Raw genomic sequence first — 24,613 nt, 5'->3', positions numbered from 1 at the left:
GGTAAACAAAGAGGAAGACCAAAATGGGAACATGATCTATCCTAAACCTAACAAGCAGAATACCTAATGGGAAAATAAGAAAAAGAAAATCAAATCAGGACTTTCTCAAGTGAGAAAAAAAAAAAAATAAATGGTATTTATCAACCTAGCAAGTAGGAAGATGTACTTTATAATGAAATCACCATGGCAGTAGTTAGTTCAATACGAAACATGATATATTAAAATTTTAGTAACTTAATGAAAGACCAAATTTCAAATATAAAACAATAATACATATACTATCTTAAAAATAAGTCTTATTCATTTTAAAATACTTTAATCAAACAGTTAATGTACAACATACATTCTACTTCCTTAGAAATGTTTGTTCACTCAGAGAGTTTTCCTTATAGTCTATTTTGCTTTCCATCTTAAGAAACAGCAGTATCCCAGCAACCTTAGTACTGCTTTTCCATTGTGGATGTGTCCTGATGAAAGCATTCCCCTTGCTCATCACTTACATCACCCAAATTCTGAGGGGAAAAATTGAGATGGGAACAAAGAAAATAAATTTTCAAAGACATTTGGCAGACTATATAATATGGCCATAAAGTTGACACCAGAGATTCATAATTATCTTCTTTCATCTTTCAAGAGATCCAAGCACAACTGATCAAATGATTACCAAGATTCTAGTTCAGTATCCTGTAACTTTATTTCAAATATATTGAGGAGTTTATTTGAGGCCCATGGAAAATTCTTTTCCAGTTTTGAATTGGTTAAATTGGGAAACACTTAGGTAGCAGAATCCACTTCTTTCTTTATCCAGAGCCTTAACAAAATTCTTCATTAATACAAGTTTTATATGCAAAGGTGGAAGAACCTTTTTTCGTTCAACCAGTATTTTATATTACTCCTCCCTCTTTTCCCACTGCTGCACAATGCTATATTTTTCTAATGAATGACTGAAACTTTTTTTAAATTTAATAATTTTGAGGCATCAATAAATATATGCCCAGTTCATTCAAAAGACCACTAATATCTTTACAGAAACACATATGATCTTCCACAACAAAATATTTTGAAAACACTTTGTGATATTTTTTATATACTGTAATATTAGTTCCTGCTTCAATTAACTTCCACTATTGTTACCTTGAACAAAGGAGTTCTGCTTTCTCTTTATATAAGTTTAAATCACGACCTCTCATTCCACTCTTCGTGCTTAATTAAGTGTGGTATATTATAATTCTCAGATTGGCAGTTAAAATCTTTTAAAATGGATGGCCCAACAAAGTATGCAATACAAGAATCCTTGTTATGTGGAACAGGCCTTATTGCAGATGATATGTTAGGATATTTGATGCTGTGCCTGCTTTTTCTGGACATCTGGAAAAGCAGGCACAGCATCACATATTTCTGTCATGTGGAAATAGCAATAATCAATATGGTTGTGAGGTTCTCATCCCCCCCCCATGGTGGGATGAGAATTTTGCTGTTCCCACCATAGGAACAGCAAAAGGACATATTTTTAACTTTTCCAGTTAGCTACATTCTCAAATTTGTAGTTCACATTTTGTTCTGATCACCAATCATGTAACTAAAGTACAGTCAGTCCTCGTATAGCACGATAGTTGTGTTCCTAGAAACCCTTGTGCAATGCAAAATCGTCCAATATAAACAACAGGCCTTATGGGAAAAACAGGGTTAGGTGCCGACCACCCAAGATTGAACACACATTTGTAACCAAAACATTACCAAACACAATAAATTATTGTATTTTATTACGACTATTACGTAATAAAATATTGCTAATGCTTTTGCTTCTATCGTAAGCAAACTTGTTTTTTGTTTGATTTTCTATCCAAACAAATGACAGCCGTTTCATCTCTTCCAATTCTTTGTGTCTTAATCTAATGGATTTTAATTACACTTTGAGTTGTTCCTGCTATGAAAGTTGTTTTTATTTTCTCTACATTCTTTGTAATTCTCGGCATTGCCTCATTTAGGCTTGTAGCACGTGCAATATCACATGGTCTTTCATTTCGCTCAAAGCATTTCACAATTTCATATTTTTTCTCTATTGACAGAGGCGGACTGGCCATAAGCCTTACCGGGGGAACCCCGGTGGGCTGGAGGCTGGTGTGATTTTGGCCACAAACGCTAGTATGAGGCTGCTACAAATTTTCCCGGGTAAGAATTTTTGACCAAATCTGCCTCTGCTTATCGATAGTGCTTTTCTTTTTCTCTCTGAATCTGTAGCGTCTTCACCGGGATGCTTCCTTTCCACACCTTTTAAGTATTTTACTAATTTTTATAGAATAGAGCACAATTACAAAATGAGGAGGCATGTTTGATACACATAAACAAAGCTGCGCGTGTTTAGCAACTGAATAAACAACACCATAAAGGCAGAGGCACACTATGAACACCTCACTAGCTCACATTTTACTAAAGCACGTTTCTCGGGGTTACAACAATAAAACAATTTCCAGTGGCGTTACTGCAGTGGAATCTGTTATAAACTGGTAGTAAACTCGATCTAACTGCATTTACAATAATACCGATAGCTGCAATTGTGTCGGTTTTTACGTTATTATGGTGAAATATATTTCCCCTTCACTGATATAAAAACATAAATACATTTTCAGAATCTTCTCTTCATTCCTATCGTGTTGCATTCAGTTGGGGTGATTCCACGTTCAACTGCCATTTCTTGTAAACACAAAGGTGGATCGTGCATAAGCGAATTCGGTTCGTGTTATATACAATATCGTTCCCCTATTTATAAATAGTGTATGATCGAATTTGTGTAGTGTAAACACGTGTTATACGAGGACTGACTGTATAGAGAATATGCACATTTAGTAATACTGTAGATTTTCTTCCTATGAGTTTTTGTTATAAAGCACCACATATAGCAGAAATTGTCAGGGTGATTTAGACTCATTGTCTGCTTAAACATTTTAACAACAGTGCTAAGCAAAAGATAGAAGAAACAAACAGTATGCAATAGATAGCAAATAAACTACACACATACTCATAATACAATTGTCCTTCCATTACTGAAAGAGATAGAAGGGTGGAAGGTAGGCAGATGGACAAGGTTGAGCATATCAACCCTTCCCAACATTACTGTCATATATGAGCACATGCAAACATTATTATCTGAAGGTAATACAACGGATCAGTGTCATACTTACATCCTTACATTGTAGTAAGATATATGTATTATGAATAAACACAAGAACATGTATATGTAGAAATTGTGATGTGATATGAAATTTTAAGAATTATTTTCAAAACTTTTTGCATAAAAATTAGTGGAGGTAATAATCATGTTGGTCAGTGTTATCAAGAATATCTTGTCTCCCAGCAGCAGCACCACAATACATTCAGGAAAGAGCCTTTGAATATTATTTCAAAAAACTGGAATAATTCATAACATAAACATGCTACAGTAACATCTAATAAAGTTTATTTCTTCTATAAACTGCACATTTTTTTTATGCTGCTTGAAGTTTTAACATTCTAAAATACTTTTTAATTCTACAATAAAAAGTAATCAATTCTCTGTTCTTCTATTTCAGGGTATCCATAAATGATGACATTAAGCTACAATAACATATAGAGATTATTCTTTGGTATGGACATGATGGCTATGCCTACAGAAGTTAGCAAAAAAAAGATAAAGGTTGAGAGAAAACCCACACTGATTCTCCAAACACAAAGAGCATAACAGTTGGAATGTCATACTAGATACAAAAGTCACTGGTCCCCTCTGCTTCAGCGGTACTGTGAGTGGAGAGAGAGTCATTTACAAAAGTTAGGGAATAAGTTGATACCAGAGCTTGATACCCTTAGAGGACAACTGGAATGGTTCAAGTAAGATGGTATTCTGCTACACTTGTGCTCCTAGTTTGTCAATGGCTAGATGAAACTTTTCCAGGATGACAGATTGACAGGAGGGAAACATTAGAGTGGGATCTCTAAGCTCATGAAATTTCAACCCACTTGACTTTTCTTTTTTCGTGATGCAAATTGCAAGTTTACAGGTGAAAATTTCTAATACCAATCATCTCTAGCAACAAACTGAAGAATTCTGCAAATCCATTACAGCATACATTATAGGAGTTCAAAAAAAAAAAAAAAAGTAAAATTTAATTAGCAAACATGTTTGACACAGAGGGTGAACATACAGATCAAATTTTCTAAATTAATTTGTAAATAGAGTATTTCCACTATAGTTCTAGACTTTTTGGAAATCTGTATATAACTTGATTGTAATGTGTTCATCTGCTGTGCAATTATTAAACTAGATTAATAATTAAATTTAATTAGTCACAAATTACTTGAATTGCATGAAATGGTGACTAGTTTGATGTCACTTTAAAACAGGTGTGTGTGTGTGTGTGTGTGTGTGTGTGTGTGTGTGTGTGTGTGTGTGTGTGTGTGTGTGTGTGTGTGTGTGTGTGAGAGAGTGAGTGTGTGAGTGAGTGTGTGAGTGAGTGTGTGAGTGAGTGACCAATATCAGTATTGCTGGAAAAATGAATGCATTATTCTTCATTACAATTATGAAAGTTTGGCTGTGGGAAATTAAATTGATTTTTTGTAAATAATAAATTTTTTACATGTAAATAAGTTTCTATTTATGGAAGAGATTAACCAAAGATTTATGTGAGTACATTTTTCCAGTTGTGGCCCCACTGTTTTCTACCTTTCGACTTTCAGCTGTTCAAAAATAATGTACAAGTGATCACTGTATAAGTAGCTGTGATGGCACAAGCAGTTTGTGATAAATTACAAAGTTTACTGAATAAGAGACAGCATTAAAAGAAAAGATGTTTCATTTTTTCCCCCCCACATGGATTTCCAAGTATTAAATAGCAAATAATACCCCAGGGTACGAATAATCTTTTGTTAACAGGTATGTACTTATACATAATGAACAACACTGCTTTTTTTTTTAATATACAGCTTGTCAGCTCTTAAATGTTGAGCATCATGACTAATTATAATGGGAGCAAAAATAAAACTTGGTGGTCTTTGTTATAATAGAATAATTGCCTGAGAGGGAATAAATTCAAATTGAGGAAAGATGGTTGTAGGACAGATGTGCAGAAGTTTGCCTTTAGCCAGCCGGTGGTTGATTGCTGGAACAAACTTCCATCTGCCGTTGTAGAAGCTGATAACTTAAATAGATTCAAGGCAAAACTTGACAAACATTTAGAGCGAGTGGTGGGTGAAATAAGGTTTTTTTTTTTTTTTTTGGCTGATGCTATATAAGCTTGCTTCCTTGCATCATGTGCCTTTGCTAATGCTAACTTTGATATTATTATGTGTAAGAAATTGGCAGATATACAAATTCACTCACACAGAAAGAGAAACTCATCAATAATGTTAGTGTATACATCCAAAGAGTAACTTATAAGTGAGCTCCACAGTAACATTTTTCTCTTAAATTTAGAAGATATTTAGATGTTAAATACAGATAAAATATTGCCACAAAGACTAGGCACCATGTCTGCTTGGTACCTGGAATTTGTTCAATCACTATTTTACAAATCACATTAGATTTTCAGATAATAAATACAACTTCACAAAAACCATACCTCTCTTAGTCTTAAATAGAACTGCTCTTGAATACTTTTTCTTGTGAAGTACCAGAACCTCTCTGACAGAGGAGATATTTTAGCCTTTGTTTCTATAATGAATCTGACTGGTTCTTGAATACCACAAATAACAAGATCAACAGCTACAGTCATATACACTCTTGTATCTGTAATTTAATTATTTTTAATGTAAACATCATAAGATTCTCATGTTTTGTAATTTAATATTACTAAAATTTAATGTCTGTAATACAGCATATATTAGAAAAATCAGGCAAAATTACAACACAAATGGAGGATTATTACAAACAGAATAACTTGCAAATCTGCATTGTGGGGAGAGGGGGGAAAATCACAGGTAGGGCATTATATTTAACATTAAATCTCAAACATTTCAACTAAGCTGACATTCATATGTCTATTCAAATAAAACAGTTACATTAACATATGGACTAAAAATATTGGTGACATCCTACTTGGACCATATCTACTACCAGCCCATTTAAATGTCAGTAATTATGTATTTCTAAGGTATATTAACATAAGATATATATTTCTCCACAAGATTTATATCAATACAAGCTCCAGCATGATGATGCATCAGTATATGTACCTCAGCACAGCATTTCCCAGTTAATGGACTGGATTTACTGGTTCCATATCATGGACACTATACCTTAACCACCTGGGCTTCTAATTATTTCGGTATTTACAAAATTAGTGTACATCATGTAGGATCTGGTGGCCAGAGTACATACATTATATGCCATTATCATTATCAGGAATGTTGCATCACATGCAAGTGAATATACACTAGTGTACAAAACTTAAGGACCAACACTATTTCTAAAGGTTACAATCACAAAATCAAACAAAACAGCCTGTGGCGATTTGCATAACTGTGGCCGTTCAGTAGAAATCTGGTGCACATGCAAAAAATTTGAATCGTGATGAGAGGGCTCACATAAACAGATAAAAGCAGAAGTTCAGCAGTTATGTGCAAATTACTGAATGGCGAGCACGATTGTTACAGACGTTCGATTAGTTTCATACAGTGCTACAGACAACGAAATGGTCAGTAGACAACATCTGGATGACTTTACCCAGGGTCGAATAATTGGGAAGCTTGAGGAAGATCGAAGTGCGAGGAGTGTGGCTGCAGAGTTCGGTATCGCGCATAGCATCGTCTCACGTGCATAGTCGTCAAGCCTTCAGAATGACAGGTACAGCTGTTTGAAGGACCAGTAGTGGTCGTCCACGAAAAACAATGCCCAATGATGACCACTATATACTCCTACAGGCCAAAAGGTACCGACACCAGGATCCATTGCAAACCAGCTGCACAGGAGCACAGGACACAGGATATTGCAGTTTACTGTGGCTATTGGGCGAACAGTCCACAAAAGTGGACTGTTCGCCCAATGGCCAGTATGCTGTGTCCCTTTAACACCTGCCCATCGGAGACACAGTTTACAATGGTGCAACGAACACAAGGACTGGACAGCAGCATAACAGGGTAAGGTACTCTTTACTGATGAGAGTAAATTCAGTCTCAGCAGCGATTCTGGATGTCAGATAATCTGGCGAGAGGTAGGCACGGTATCACCCTGCAAACATCACTGAAAAGGATCGATATGGCGGTCGAGGTGTTCTTGTCTGGGGAGGCGTTATCTTGGATGGACGTACACAACTCCAGATACTGGAAGGCGGTACTGTAACTGGTGCACGCTATTGTACTGAGGTAATCCTTCCCTATGTGCATCTGTTCCAAGGTGCCATTGGCCCCAAGTTTGTGTTTATGGATGATAACGCCACACCCCATCGCACTGCAGCTATTGACATGCTTTTGGAAAGTGAGGACACTGTTCGTATGAATTGGCCTGCCTGTTCCGCCGATCTAAATCCCATCGAACACATATGGGACGCTCTGGGGAGATGCCTAGCGGCATGTCCACACCCACCAGAACATGTTCACCAGCTGAAGATGGCGCTGAGAGAGGAATGGATGATGTTATCTCAAGAACTTATCAACAACATTGTTGTAAGTATGGACAGGCGGTGCAAAACCTGCATCAACATTAGGGGTGGCCATATCTCCATGATACAGATGCATCACTGCCAGCCAGTGCTGTGTTGCCATTTTGGAATAAAGTCCCTCAGTACTGTTTTGTTTCTGTTGTTGTGTCGGTGTTGTTTCTTTCATCATTTCTGTACCTCACGAGGTACCTTTGGTATGCTTTTCCCATATCCAGGCCACTCCTATGAGAAGCTACAAGTGAACACATATGGGACGAGAAGCTACAGTGAAAACCTGACTGGTCCTTAAGTTTTGCACACCAGTGTATTACAGAATTTGAGCCTGCTATACAATGCTGAGAGAAACAACAATGGCACCCTGTATGTAATGAATTGTCTATTATGGCTGAAGGAAATTTCTGTACATTTATCCTGTAGCTATCCTTTTCAATTTTTAAATGTATGTCTTCCTGTGTGTGTACATGTCATCCAAGAAAGAATAAGGATGCCATCAGCATTTAGTTTACTCAACCTATTTAAAGTCTAAAACACTTCAGATTTCCACAGAGATGCTTAGTTTTCAGTAAGAGCCTGCATTTGTACCCTAAATGGTATTGCTGCCCTTCTCTTTGCACACCCACTCCAATAGATCTTTCCTTCCTAGCATGAGGTGTCCAAACATATATGCAGTACAGCAGAGCGTCGAAAAACCAAACATCAATAATTCGTAACAGCAATAATCCGGACGAGCCAGCATTTTTTTTTTTATGTTGGTGTCATAAGATAATTGCAATAAGTGCTGGTTATTGTGATCACGTTTGCTAATTGAATTTTGTTTCTATTAAAAAGCAATTCTAATAAGTGAAAATTGGAGGAATATTATCCACAGGCTATAAAAATGAAGATATAAAGCACAAATTTACACCTTTTTCCCCTTACCAATTAACAGAATTAAATGATATGTGAAAATCAGAAGAATATTATCCACAGGTTAGCAAAATGAAAATAAATTTACACTTACTAACATAGCTTAATTAATATACGTACAGTACTAAGTAAATATATAATATCAGTGTAAATACACCATAGTTAGCTCATAAAAATAACTTACAATTGTAGGGCAAAGGCATCAATTTAATTGTATCTCATATTGTGACTACCTTCACAACGAGTTACCATGTATTGCACTACTACCTTGAATAAGTAATACTTCAATAATAGAGAAGGCTATTGTTACTTATTCTCAGTGGGCACCACCACCACCCAGACAGCACCGTTTCAAGGCTTGTTGGCCTATCGTTGGTGGGTGGGCAGGTACCCTGGTGTTGCAATCATGCCAACAATTTAGTCACAATATGAGATACAATTAAATTGATGCCTTTACACTATGATTGTAGGTTTTTTTTTTGAGCTAACTATGGTGTATTCTCACTGATATTATGTAGTTATTTCATGCTCATATCGTATTATGCCTTGTGTATTTACATTATTATTAAGTAAACATAACACTTTGTAATCTGATATTTCTGTTCACTGACATTTTTTGGAGGTTGTAAAATAAAAACAGCAAAAAAAAAAAAAAAAAAGATTAAGCGTCAATCGAAAACAAAGAACATGGCATGCAGAAATTAACTAACATGATATGCGCAAGTGAGATTTACGCTTACATAGCTTAATCAATATACATACAGTACTAAGTAAACAAAACACTTTGTGTAATCTGTTATTCAACACACTCTGATATTTCTGTTCACTGACTTTTATTGGGGTTGTAAAATCAAAACTGTAAAAAAGACAAGCATCAATCGAAAACAAAGAACATGGCATGCAGAAATTACAACTAACACAATACACGCAAGTGAGATATGGAGTAAAAAGATTCTGAACAGAGTTTTTAGTTTTATTTTACCGTACTGTAGTTTTCTTTGTCTTTTAAAAGGAGGCAGAAATTTTTAATAACTGAATCGAAGATTGAGATTTTAAACAGACTTTCAAAAGGGTCTTCATTAGCAAATTTTACAGGTTGGAAAGTCAACCATAACACAACAAGGAAAAAATTTTATTAAAGTTTAAAGTTCGCATCAAAACTTTATTCAGATGGTGAAAAAAAAAAAAAAAAAAAAAAACCCTATGAGAACAGAATGACCCATCCCTCAAAGATGCTGTTTATTTGTGGTTCACATAGAGATGAAGTTTTGGAGAATTCATATCTGGATCTTTGTTGTGTGGAAACACACTGGAATTTAACAAAAAATTAGGTGGTCCCTCAGATTTTAAAGTTAGTACTTTTATTTCTAAACTCTTTTGGTTAAAATTTATAAGCAGGTACCCCTTCCAATTGATTGTTGCAAGTAGTAGTGATTGACATGCCTATTCCGCTATGGTTAGTCTAGTTAGAGTGGTTATCCCCGCCCCTTGCCACTGTTTTAAAATCGGGAACTCATTTTTCGATTAAAACAGCAGTGGGGGGGATAAACATCCTAAGACTAATCACCGTGGGTTAGGCATGTCAATCGGAAGGGATATCTGCTTGTAAACATTAACCCCTTTTTTTCAGTCCCCAGAACAGTGCTTTTGATAAGTTCAAAAATACAAACGAATCAGAATCGACAATCTACTGTATTTAAGATGCAGCCTAATCATTGTCTTATATAGTGGCATAGTTAATTCTTCGTACCTGCTAGCAAAATTCCTGTTTATCATTGACAGACAAATGGACTGATCTAGCAGTCCGTCTGTACTGTCAGAGTCATTATTCTCAGATCTTTTCCATTCTCTACTACCTTGAGTTTAGTACTAAATACTATTTTATTTTGGGATCCAAACAGTGATAAATTTTTGGATAACACAAATAAAGCTGAGATTTAACAATGGCAAATATCTTGCATCAATCAATGTTAAACTTAGTTACAATTTTCATCCAATCTTCCTAATTAATCGAGGTCACGTTGGAGTAGCATAACCTGATTTCTCTCATTAACTACCCTGCCCAGATTTATATCAACAAACCTAGACATTAACCTTGATATACCTATAACAATAACATCAATAAATATTAAAAACATTAAGGAAGCCTGCCACTGAAGCTCGAGGGATCCCAATTATGACATTAGTCAATAAAGAACAATGCTCATTACTAATCACTCTCTTTATCCATCGAATTAACTTCTCCCAATTCCAAACCACTCCAAATTTGTACAGTAGTGATTCATGTGGTACAAAGTATCAAAAGCACTATGTCTGTTTGACTCTTATATAGGCAACGGACTGTAATGGCAATTTCTGAATTGTACAATGGCATCAAACTTAAGCAACATTACCCAAGGCACCTTATGAGTACTTTGGCCTATGTTTGAATCCAGATGGAATTTGGGACTAGAAATGGGCTAATGGAATGATTCAATTTAGAAAAGTAAAGAAGAGCAGTGGCTATTACTGGAAGGTCCTAGACAAATATTCAGGTTGCCCAGATGTGAAACTGTCACTCTAAGTAGCTAACATCATTCAGTTTTAATTATGGCAGATCAGATGGAAATGTAAAAATCTTCAATGCCTGGAAGTAACAGACAAAAGGTGCATGTTGTCTATGAATGGCAGGGAATTTTAAGGAATATGAATCTGATTTTTTTAAAATTAAATGCAAGTGAATAATAATCAGATATGGCCAAAAACTGCATTATCAAAAGTGAAAAGTTTGTGATTCAGAGAACTCAGATGAAGATTATCCATCTTAAAAATAAAATGGGAGAAATAACTTCAATTTACCCCACAATGGCCCTCTGCATAGTTGGCTAAACCAGCAGCATGTAAACTTATTTTGCTCGCAACCCCCTTTATTAATGTAAAATTGATGCGACCCCTCATTGTAAACCCCGAGGTAGGAATGTCAAATATTTAGAGAGAAAATAAATGGCATTTTATAAATTACGTAGTAGAAAATTTTATTTGAGTACTAAGAAAGGAATAAAAAAAATGTTTTATTTTACACATTAAAATAATTGTTTAATATTTTAATTGAATATGGCAAAAACAAAAATCAAATTCTTTTTCTTCAATTAAAATTACAAAACAATAAAAAAATGAACAATTACAAAACAGAACAATTAATGAGAAGGATGAGCATGGATAATCGATAATATTTAGTCTATATTGGTTCAATATTTGAAATTGCTAATCTCATGTCATCTTCTGGATCAAGTCTGGAATGATGTTTTTTTGTTTTTGTAGCTGCTAATCTTGAGACATCAACATAAATGTTTATATCATCATTTTCGATAATTCTGGATACTCGTCTTAAAGAGAAATCCAAAATTTTTCACAAGTTGTAGTCTTGAAACGAGCATGTAATGCTTCATTAGACGACAGGTTGATAAGATATTCCTTTTGCTGAATGGTAATTTTGGGACAAGAAGAAATTTCAAAAGCAAAGGGACGAATCCAATACAACTTTTTTTTTTTGGAGATACATTATATTGTTTGGAAAAATTCATAATTACCTTTGTTAGGTGGGTGGCAATGATATCCCTAAATTGTAAATATTATTGCTATTAAAAAATCAGAAAGACTTGGGAACATTTCAGCATTATTACGCTCCAATTCAGTTTTCCAAAGATTAAGCTTCTTTTTGAAAGCTTCTATTTCATCACTGAGCATTAACATATTTGTTCCCTGTCCTTGAACACTTAAATTTAAATCATTAAGTTTTTCAAATATTCAACAAAGTAACTCAGTTTTACAAGCTACAGTCAGTCCTCATATAGCACGATAGTTGTGTTCCTAGAAACCCTCGTGCAATATAAACAACAGGCCCTATGGGAAAAATAGGGTTAGGTGCCGACCACCCAAGATTGAACACACATTTGTAACCAAAACATTACCAAACACAATAAATAATCGTAATAAAATAAGTAAGTATTTTATTACGACTATTACGTAATAAAATATTGCTAATGCTTTTGCTTCTATTGTTTTTTGTTTGATTTTCTATCCAAACAGATGACAGCCATTCCATCTCTTGCAATTCTTTGTGTCTTAATCTAATGGATTTTAATTACACTTTGAGTTGTTCCTGCTGTGAAAGTTGTTTTTATTTTCTCTGCATTTTTGTAATTCTCGCGCTGCCTCATTTAGGACTGTAGCATGTGCAATATCACATGGTTTTTCATATCGCAAAGTGTTTCACAATTTCATATTTTTTCTCTATCGACAGAGACGGACTGGCCATAAGCCTTCCGGGGAAACCCCGGTGGACCTGAGGCCAGTATGATTTTGGTCGTAAACGCTAGTATGAGGCCACTACAAATTTTCCCGGGTAAGAATTTTTGACCCAGTCTGCCTCTGTTTATCGATATTGCTTTTCTTTTTCTCTCTGAATCTCCAGTGTCTTCACCAGGACGCTTCCTTTTCACACCTTTTAAGTATTTTACTCATTTTTAGGAAATAAAGCACAATTACAAAATGAGGAGGCACGCCTGATACACATAAACAAATCAAAAGTACAGTCAGTCCTCGTATAACAAGTGTTTACACTACACGAATTCGATCATACACGATTTATAAATAGGGGAACGATATCGTATATAACACGAACCGAATTCGCTCATGCACGATTCACCTTTGTGTTTACAAGAAATGCTGCAATAATTAAAGACAAACACCAGCCAAGGAATAAAAAAAATTTTCACTATAAAAATAATGTGATACACTATCGGAAATATTACAATAAATTACGATAAAACGTTAAAAATATACCGAAGCAATAAAATTATCTAAAATAAACTGGATTAAAAGCGATAAAACCTGAAGCTTTCAGAGACTCCTGTCTCCTTCTTCAACAGTATACTATTACTGCAATGACACATCCTTAAGTAGCAGACCCATGGCACTCATGCACGTGGTGCATCAGACACATGGTCGGCATTCCCCACACACACATCGGGAGCATGTCAAACAGAACTGGTCATCCCGTCTGAGGACAACCGCCTCAAACATGGGGTGTAAATGTGTCCCCCTGTCCCTATTAATAGTATTACAACTGGATGAACCGATTCGCAAGCTCTCGAGCCACTTGTGTTCCCAAAATCCATGGGCATGGTCTGTAATGACCGCGTCTTCAGGGGAGATCAGATGCTGCTTCTCCCAGAAATGCTCTGCCACAGCAGACCTCGCATAATTAGCAGTCTTAATAGCATTCATGTGCTCCGCCAGACGGTCCTTTAAACGTCGCCCCGTCTCCCCCACATAACATTCCTCACAATCCGGGCGCTTAATCTCATAGACCACACTAGTAGTAGAGTCCTGGGCTACGGGATCTTTAACTTGAGACACCACTGTGTGCAACCTCCGTCCCGGAAGCTGCACACAGCGGGTCTGACACTCCCGCAGTGCCTGTACAATGCGTTCTGAAAGGCCCGGATAGTAAGGAATGTATGCGGTAGCCACAGCGGCAGGCGACTCCCTACGATTGGACTCTACCCTATAAATATATTTGTCCAAGACCCTCTGGGGGTACCCACACTTACTGAGGTCTGCCGTGATTCTACAAATTTCCATTTCCTTGTCCTCGGGGGTACTACAGTGGGTCCCCACCCTATTCAACAATGCCCTGGCTACACTATTCTTATGATGATAAGCCTGTGCCGAACTGTAATGAACATACTGGCCCCACGGCACATAGGCTTTCTATAAATCGTTGTCTTAATTCTAGACCCATCTCTGCTAACCAGAACATCCAGAAACGGGAGGGACCCAGCTTTTTCCACCTCTGAGGTGAATTGTATAAATGGAGAGAAGCTGTTAAGTAAACTGAACACCTCACCAGAAATGCTCTGCTATGGCAGAGCATTTCTGGGAGAAGCAGCATCGGATCTCCCCTGAAGACGTGGTCATTACGGACCGTGCCCATGGATTTTGGGCACGCAAGTGGCTCGAGAGCTTGCGAATCGGTTCATCCAGTCGTAATACTATTAACAGGGACGGGGGACACATTTACACCCCCTGTTTGAGGCGGTTGTCCTCAGACGGGATGACCGGTTCTGTCCGACATGCTCCCGAGCCACTTCCGTTTCCAATGCGCGCGTGGGGAATGCCGACCATGTGTCTGATGGACCACGTGCATGAGTGCCATGGGTCTGCTACTTAAGGATGTGTCATTGCAGTAATAGTATACTGTTGAAGAAGGAGACAGCAGTCTCCGAAAGCTTCAGATTTTATCGCTTTTAATCCAGTTTATTTTAGATAATTTTATTGCTTAGGTATATTTTTAACTATATTTTTAACGTTTTATCGTAATTTATTGTAATATTTCCGACAGTGTATCACATTATTTTTATAGTAAAAATTTTTTTTATTCCTTGGCTGGTGTTTGTCTTTAATTATTGCAGCATTTCTTGTAAACACAAAGGTGAATCGTGCATAAGCGAATTCAGTTCGTGTTATATACGATATCATTCCCCTATTTATAAATCGTGTAGTGTAAACACTTGTTATACGAGGACTGACTGTAATTTTGATTTGTAAACAATTGAGCAAGGTTCTGATTTGAATTCGATAAAAACAAACCTTCATGTTTGAGATCAAAAAGACATTTCAACACTTTACTACCACCTTACTTTCATATATAAAAGAAGAATTTCATAAGCGGATCTCATTTCATTACAAAGTATAGTGAAAAGTCTGCTGCTTAAGCTTCTACTTTTAATAAAGTTGATCACACTTACTGCATCTTTCAAAAAACTACATTTGAAGCAATTTCCCTTCATTTGCCTTTTAAACCTTTATTTTCTCATGTTAATGCAGCTGCACCATTAGTACAAATTGATTGTTCCACGTTAGATTATTTGTTTGAAAGAAAATATTTATGACATCAAAAACCTTCTCGCCCGTCGTTCTTCCTTTCAAAGATTTGCAAAATAGAAAATCCTCCAAAATATCTCCCTCGTAGCAGTATCTGACATATACAATTAGTTGAGCAAGGTTTGAAATATCTATGGATTCATCTAACTGTATTGCAAAAGTTGGACTTTCTCTCAATCGATTTAATAAATTGATTTTAACGTTGTCTGTGACAACTGTAAAATGCCATGACACTGTTGCATTGGATAGAGGAATGGTTTTTAAATCTTTGCTGTACTTTTTTCCATGCATAATTGAAATCATTTTTATTGTAGCAGGGAGAACAAGATATTCAGCAATAGTATGTGATTCCAAATTTCTTCCTATTAAATAAGAAACTTCCAACGATGCTCTTAAAGCTTTACAAGGAACTGCTGTATGTTTCTTCATGAAAGATTTCTGACCTTTTACGGCATTGCCATGCCTTTTGAAAAAGGATTCAGTTTTTTTATTAGCTCTGGATGTTTCGTATGCAAGTGTCTTTTTAATTAACAAGTTTCATGCTTTCGTTAGCCAGTTTTTTGTAACATATTATGCATATAGGACTTTGCTCATCATCAACAATGCTAAGTGAAGCCATACTTCATAAATTCCTCTTGATACTTTCTATTCTTTTTCATTCCTTTTGATTTGAAATATGAAGGCTCTCTACCAGAAATTGATGGTTGCATTACACTTGAAATTATGTCAGTGTCCAAATTTTCACGTGATATATTTCTTACCTTATTAGCTTCTGAAGTGTCTGTCATTTTGGTTATTGTTATTTTATTTTTTTTTTTTTAGGAGCATTAGCAACTAAGGCCATATTGCTCCGGGATATGCAGTGGTCATTCCCTGACCTTTCCGCATCCTCCGTATTTGGTGGTGACGGGCTCGAATCCCGGTCTAATCAAGAAGCTTGTGCTACGCACTGCTGCTCCTTCCCACCTCGTGTCACCCTTTGATCTCTCTTTGTGAATTGGAGATACATTTCCACATCTCCGTAGCCGAGTGGTCAGGAGCGGGAGTGCAGTAGCACACGCTCTTTGAGTAGACCGGGGTTCAAGCGCCTGACTGCTGAATATGGTCGATCTGCTAACCCGGACTGGACCAGCGTGGCAGATTATGGTCCATTTCCCTCAGCATGAATTGTTGAGGAGGCTTCCATCCTGCAGTGGGTTGATAATGGCTGCACTTTACTTTCTTACTTTTTTTTTTCCACATCTCCAGTTTGTGGGGACTTCTGAGTCCAAGGGTGCTCTCATAATTATGGCTAAGGGTTTGTTTACTTCCTTTTCCATCTCCTTTAATATATCTGGATAGATCCCATCAACTCCAGGTGCCTTTCTTATATTTAACATCAACAATTTCTCCTCCACTTTGCTCTCAGTTATTACAAAGTCATTTAAATCCCTGTTAGAGTGATAAATATCTGGCCCTCTCCTCATGTATGAATGCAGATGCAAAATACTCATTTAGTTTGGCAGCTATCTGAGAATGATCATCTACAGTCAAACTATTGATATCACGTGGGCCAATCTGATTCATCCCCTTCCTTTTAGAGTTTATATAAGTAAAGAAGTCTTTGCATCCTTTGCCAAAGATTTCTCATAATCTGCCTTTGCTTGCCTACCTAACCTTCTTTGTGACTTAATTACAGACTAGCTTGTATCTACCATAGGCTTCGGTGTCACCTGACAATTTATGTTCATCCCATGCCAAGAGTCTCATTAGTTCATCTGACATTCATTTAGGCCTAAACCTAGAACAGTATATCTTAGTTGGAACAAAAAGCCTAGTAGCTTCCAGAATCACTTCCTTGAATGCTTCCCATTTAGAATTTGCTGTTGATAACACCATAAGTTGGTCCCACTGTATAGAACTTAAAATATCTCTGACATCACTATAGTCACCTTTACGAACGCAAAAACCCTTCCCTTTACCCCTCATGCTAGTTACATCTTTAAGTAAATCCCACCTCAGTACACTGTGATCGCTGCCACCTAGTGGTTCCTTTATCTGTAAATTCTTAATGCATGAATCATTAAGATTCACACATTAAGAATGCTTGAATTAACTGTTGCTAATCAGATAAAGAGCATTACTCCCTCTTGTACCCTCTCTCACATGCTGCTATAGAAAACAATCATCCAATAAATCCACAAAAGTCTTGCTAGTGTGCGAGAGACCAACCCACAAGTTTCAGTCTATATCTGGGAAGTTAATATACCCTATTATAAGACACTCTGATTTATAGGCCTGTAACAAACTTCTACTCTCATTTTTGTTTTCCCAGTGCTTATGTCACACCAAACTGACTCAACATTGCATAGTCATTCTATGTCAACTGGATGCACTTCCTTAGATATATGTTTCTTAACTAACAGCATAACCCCGCCTCCCTTCCTATCCTTTCTGTCTGAGTGACACCAGACGCTGATATTCCAACAATATCGGCCTTGGATGTCTTAACGAGCACTTCAAATTCATCAAATTTATTTACTATACTCCTAGCATTGGTGTACATGCAAGTATACATGTACCTGTTCTTACTTTTAGTTACTCTAACACAGCCCACGTATTTACTTATTTCAAGATTCCCAGCAGTTCCTGAAATGCCCAGCAACTTGCTTTCCGGGCTGCTGCTCATTCCAATATAAGCAGTGCAAGAATCATTTCCACCTCTGCCTGCAGCTACTGTTAATCAATTAGTCTGTGGAACCCCCCCCCAGCTAGCAGTTTTCCAACCCACCTAACATTGCCTCGATAGCATTAGCAAATATTCTTAACCCTTTATATTTAAGTGTATCCCATCCCTCCCTGTAGAAGCAATTTCTCCTGTTAACAAGCACAAACCACACAGAGAAAAATTCTATCCATCAGCCCTGCACAACCTCTCCAGGGCTGAATTGACTGACAAGGTTGTTAGTTGTTATTTGGTTTTAAGGAGCATTAGCAACTAAGGCCATATTGCTCCTGGAATATGCGGTGGTCATTCCCTGACCTTTCCACATTCTTCGTATTTGGTAGTGACGGGCTCGAACCCCGGTCTAATCAAGAAGTGTGTGCTACGCACTGCTGCTCTTTCCCACCTGGCTACGGAGGTGCGACAACGTTGTCATCATATACGCCCTCCTATCGTGTCTGGGCAGGATTGCAGACACTTTCAAATTTATCCCTAACTCGCAACTTTTTTTCAACATTGACCTGTACGTGCTAAGTAAATCCGCAGATTTTCTACACTTAATGTCATTAGTACCAACGTGTCAAATGATATCAACTTTTGTGCCCTTTAAAGATGATATCAGCTCTACAACCTCATTAACTTTTGCCCCTGGCAGACATACCCCAGTCCTATTCCACCTATTCTTTTTGCACAATATATTTATCCTTTTCCCTGACAACTGGGTCACAACAATAACTTGCTCTTGTTCGACCAGCGCATTCTGCCCTGAAGATTGCCACTGTGTTCGCCGGGTGCACAAGAGTGAGCCCTGGTTTTGAGTTGGGCAGCTGGGAGCTTGATGGGTCCCCCATTTTAATTCCTTCGAGGGCATCTACCTGACTCTTGAGGCTCTCCTAGATGCCCATCAGGACGCTGAGTTGGTGCCTAATATTTTCACATTCTCTGCATCTAGCACACACAAAGACATCCATCATGGATAGATCACGTCCTGTTCGAGAGAGATCTGCAAACATGTTGCATTTTCCCACATTTTTTTTGACTGTGATGCGTTGGAGAATCGCCTCTTTGATTCTCCCCCAAACCACAGCACTTTCGCTACTTTGCATATGACCAGACCAGACCAGACAGTGGGGTTCCATGTTGTAGGCACTGCAAATGAGATAAAAGGCCTCTCATTGAGCAAAATGATTTTTTTTTTTTTTTTTCTATGAAAACCCCAAACACGAAAGGTATCAAAACCTATAGTACTTAGTACCGTACATGGGTTGAAGAAGTATGGGAGGGGGGATGCCGGAAACTTTGCTCTAGAGACTAAACATGGGTTTCACTACTTCAAGATTAATTATTTACTTTTATCTTCAACATTTTTTTTTCCACTTTCTTCTCAGTTATCACAAAATCATTTAGCTCCCAGTTATAACTTAGTATATATAAAAGTTTAAGGATATGGCCATATCCACATCCTTAAAAACTTTTTCATGCATAAATGTAGTTTCAAAATATTTATTCAGTTTGTTAGCAACTTGTACATGATCACCAACATTTAATCAATATAATATCACAAAAATTACTAAATTCATCAAAAGAAATACAGTACCCTGTGACAAACTCTTTCATGTGTTAATGCAATGATTACCCCTTAGCAGAAGTTTATAGGAGCTGCTCTGTTTGTTGTTTTTGGTTTTAAAGATATTTCACGAATGAACCTTTTAAGTGATTTGAGGGATCTTTCCAATTCTTTGGAACTTTCCAACATGAAAAAAAAAAAAAAAAAAAAAGGGTGGGTTCCTTTCAATGAATGCATGATCAGGAGGGCTACCTAAGCATTATAGATTCACTTCAACTAGCCTGAATCCTGTCCTTCTGACCACAAGGACAGCAGATTGGCATCAGCTCGGATTACTCTTGTGGACAAGTCTACTGTTTGTTGTTTTTTTGTTATTTGGTTTTTAGGAGCATTAGCAACTTAGGCCATATTGCTCCGGGTATATGCAGTGGTCATTCCCTGACCTTTCCGCATCCTCCGTATTTGGTGGTCACGGGCCCGAACCCAGGTCTAATCAAGAAGCATGTGCTACGCAATGCTGCTCCTGTCCACCTAGCTATGGAGGCACCCCGACAAGTCTACTAGTTGACTGATACTAGAAAAGCCATCCCGGGATATCTGGTCTTGTCAAAACAGAGGCTAAGGTTCATGGAGCAGGGTTCCTCAATCAACAAGTTCCGTCTTTCCAAGTTTCTGTGAGTCACCACACATGGTTAAAATGCTAGATTCCTATGATAAAAGCCAGGAACATAGTTGGCATATGCTGGAAGCCAGCGATGCTAATCTAAGAAATTAACAGCATCATTGGGAGATCCCCTCACTACAAAGGTGGCCACATTGAGGGGCAAACATTCAGAATCCATTGTCCAGTTGGGAAAACAAGAGCTGTAGCAAATGACAAATAGCATTAGCATTAATAGAGGCATATAATGCAAGAAAGCAAGCTTATGCAGCATCAGCCAAAAAAAGAAAAAAAAAAAAAAAACTTCCACTTCACCCTTTCTTCGAAATACCTGTCCAGCTGAGCCTTAAACTTATTTAGGATATCAACCTCCACAACAAGGGATGGAAGTCTGTTCCACCAACCAACCACCCGCTGGCTAAAGGCAAATTTCCTCACGTCTATCCTACATCTGTCTTTCTTCAATTTGAATTTATGCCCACTCAGGTGATTATTCTGAGCAAGAGGAAGAATCCCATCAGCATTGAGCATGCTCAAACCATTCAAGGCTTTGTACACCTCTATCAGATCACCTCGCCGATGCTTAGTCTCCAGACACTGTAATTTGCAAAACTTAAGCCTTTCTTAATAAGAGCAACCCTTTGTTCCATTCACTAATCTCGTTGCCCGTCTCCGTACTTGTTCCAGCAGCTCTACATCCTTCTTGAAATGAGACCTCCAGACCTGTATACAGTACTCAAGGTGTGGCCTGACCATTGCCTTATACAAGGGAATAATCACCACCTTATCCCTGCTAGAAAAATTCCTGTATATCATTGACAAGACACCATGAGCTACTCTTGCAGCCCATCTGCACGGCTCAGAGAACTTCATATCTGCCTGCACAATTACCCCCAGGTCTTTTTCATTCTCTACCACTGTCAGTGAGTACCAGAGTTGATACATTGCTCTGGGTTACTGTTACCCATATGTAGTACTTTACATTTGTCAATGTCAAACTTCATTTGCCACCTCTCAGCCCATCTGCTTAACCTTTCCAGATCCTGTTGCATCAGCATAGCATCAGTAGTGTCCTTAACAACCCTGCCAACCTTTGTATCATCTGCAAACTTGGACATTAAGCTTGATATACCATCATCAATATCATTTATAAATACAGAAAACAATAACGGACCCAACACTGAACCCTGAGGGACTCCACTAATAACATTAGTCCACGATGAGCAGTGTCCATACCACTCTCTGTCTTCTCCTCTCCAACCACCCCTTTATCCATAGCAGCAATTTGCCTCCAATGCCACACTGCTCCAATTTGCGCAGCAGTCTTCCATGTGCAACAGTATCAAAAGCCTTTCTAAGATCCAAGTATGTAATATCAAAGTTATTTCCTGCATCCAGCTCTTTTGTGACTGCATCATAGTATCCAATGAAATTGGTCAAGCAAGACTTCCCCTTAACAAAACCATGCTGTGTCCAAGCTATAACTGAAGTCTTGTCTATATGATCCTGCAGTGCTTCTTTAACCAGTGCCTCCATTAATTTTCCTGGAACAGAAGTTAAACTCACAGGTCTATAATTACTTGTGTCAGCCTTTGATCCTCCTTTGCGAATTGGGGTCACATTTGCACATCTCCAGTCAATGGGTACCTCCCCCGAGTCCAAGGAAGCACACATAATTATGACTAAGGGTTTGCTTACTTCCTTTGCTGCCTCCTTTAATATAACTGGATAGATCCCATCCACCCCAGGTGCCTTTCTTGTGTTTATCTTCAACAATTTCTCCTCCACTTTACTCTCAGTTATTACAAGAATATCTAGCTTACTGCCAGAGTTCAATACACCTCTGGCATTCCCCTCACTGAATAACTCCCCATGTGTGAATGTCGATGCAAAATATTCATTTAGTTTGTTAGCTACCTGAGCAGGATCATCAACAGTTGAACCATCGATATCAAGTGGACCAATCTGATTCATCCCCTTCCTTCTAGAGTTTACATAAGTAAAGGATCTTTGTTGTTTTTCTTTGCATCCTTTGCCAAAGATTTCTCATAATCTGCCTTTGCCTGCCTAACCTCCTTTGTGACTTGGTTACAGACCAGCTTACATCTATCATAGGCTTCTGTGTCACGTGTTAATTTATATGTATCCCATGCATTTTTTTTCTCTGCCATGTGTCTCATTAGTTCATCTGACATCCATTTAGGCCTAAACCTTGAACAATATTTTTTAGTTGGTATGAAAAGCCTAGTAGTTTCCAAGATTAATTCTTTGAATGCTTCCCATTTTGAATTTGCTGTTAGTAACATAATCAGTTGGTCCCACCGTATAGAATTTAAATACTGTCTCAGGCCGCCATAGTCACCTTTACGAAAGCAATAGCCCTTCCCTTTACCCCTGATGGTAGTTACCTCTTTGAGTATATCCCACTTCAGCACACTGTGACCACTGTCACCTAGTGGTTCCTTTATCTGCAGATTCTTAATGCATGAAGAATTACTACTGATAATCAAATCAAGTATATTTCTCCCTCTAGTTGCCTCCTGATCATGCTGATGTAGAAAACAATCATCCAATAAATCCACAAAAGCCTTGCTAGTGTGTGAGTGACCAACTCACAAATTCAGTCAATATGTGGGAAATTAAAATTCCCCATTATAAGACCCTCTGATTTACTGGCCCACTATTTCCCTGTACATTTTCTTATTATACTCATCAGAGTCATTAGGCCTATAGCACACTCCTACTCTCAATTTTGATCTCCCAATGCTTATGTCACACCAAACTGACTCAACACTGCACTGTCCAGTGATGTCGACTGTCTTCACTTCCTTGGATTTTATGTGTTTCTTAACTAATAGCATAACCCCTCCTCCCTTCCTATCCTGTCTGTAGATGTTGTACCCCCCAAATTCCAGTTCTGCATTCCTTATATCTGTGTGACACCACGTCTCTGATATCCCAACAACATCTGCCTTTGATGCTTTGGGCAATAACTCAAATTCATCAAATTTATTTACCAAACTCCTAGCATTAGTGTACACGCAAGTATACATGCAACTGTTCCTATTCTTAGCTACCCTAACACAACCCATGTGTTTACTTGTACCGTAATGACTCCCAGCAGTCTCTGAAATATCCTGCATCTTGTTTTCCAGGCTTCTGCTCATTCCAATAGAAGAAGTGCAAGAATCACTTTCACCTCTGCCAGTCACTACTGTTAATCTATTAGTCCTTGTATCCTCCCCAAGCTAGCAGTTTTCCGACCCACCTAACACTGCCTCGATAGCATCAGAAAATATTCTTGCACCCTATCTATTTACGTGTATCCCATCCCTGTAGAAGCAATCTCTCCTGTTAACAAGTACAGATCAAGCAGAAAAAAAAATTCTACCCCTTGAGCCTTGCACAATCTTTCCAGGGCCGAATTGATCGACAACAATCTCATCATATACTCCCTCCTATCGTGTCTGGGCAGAATTGTAGACACTTTTATAGAATGGAATACAGAAATTGGAGTACAGAAGAATGGAATGGAGTACATAAATTGAGACAGGATATTCCACGTTTGCAAGTTTCTGAAAAGGCATATAAGATCAGACATATGCTCAAATATCAACTTTAACCCTGTAATAGGCATGGGGGTCTAAGTGACCCCAAGAATTTTTTTTCAGGAGGTAAACATTATTGGAAGGAATGTTCAAAACAGTGGGTAAAATTTATTTATTTTACCTTAAAGAACAGTTCTTTTTTCCCATTTATTCTGATAACTGGTCTAACTTCTTTATCCTTTATCAGTCACATTGGTTTATTTTAACTTTTTTGCACCTGGTAAAGAATTAAAGCAGAAACAATCAGTGTGTAATTGGACAAATGTGATGAGTGGTGTTCAAGGAAATCAAATGAGAAAAAGTAAGTGGGCTTGGAAGATTATAGATGGAAATGATTAGAACTGTCTGAGGCACTGCAAATGCAATGCCTCAGACAAATCATGCACCAAGACAAAGTCATAAAATGTCAAAATAAGTATTGATAACCTCTGAAACAGGTTACTTTGTCAAAATGTTACACATGTATATAAAGGGGTGAAAAGGCAGTATATGCAGAAAAATAAGTATTCTATTTTATATATATTTTTTGATATATATAATTTGAAAAAAATTTAAAAACAGCTGTCACATGGTCACTGTCAATTAAATCTGACTGAGTGAACATGGCTCAGT

The 24,613-nt window shown here is 37.6% G+C and overlaps 1 protein-coding gene across 2 annotated transcripts in view; it reads right to left on the bottom strand.

Moving 5' to 3' along the window:
* Positions 1 to 24,613, bottom strand: part of LOC150087197 (rab GTPase-activating protein 1-like) — a 435,279-nt gene that overhangs the window by 235,970 nt on the left and 174,696 nt on the right. For both annotated transcript variants that reach the window (XM_090373009.1, XM_090373010.1), the window contains exon 11: positions 5,592 to 5,758. In XM_090373009.1, the coding sequence (XP_090229135.1) occupies positions 5,592 to 5,758 (167 nt within the window). The remainder of the gene's footprint in view (positions 1 to 5,591; positions 5,759 to 24,613) is intronic.

This window comes from Mastigoproctus giganteus, chromosome 4, assembly GCF_048544385.1.
Source record: "Mastigoproctus giganteus isolate SK-2022 chromosome 4, ASM4854438v1, whole genome shotgun sequence".
Lineage (NCBI taxonomy): Eukaryota > Metazoa > Arthropoda > Arachnida > Uropygi > Thelyphonidae > Mastigoproctus > Mastigoproctus giganteus.
This window is presented reverse-complemented; position numbering and strand designations above follow the sequence as displayed.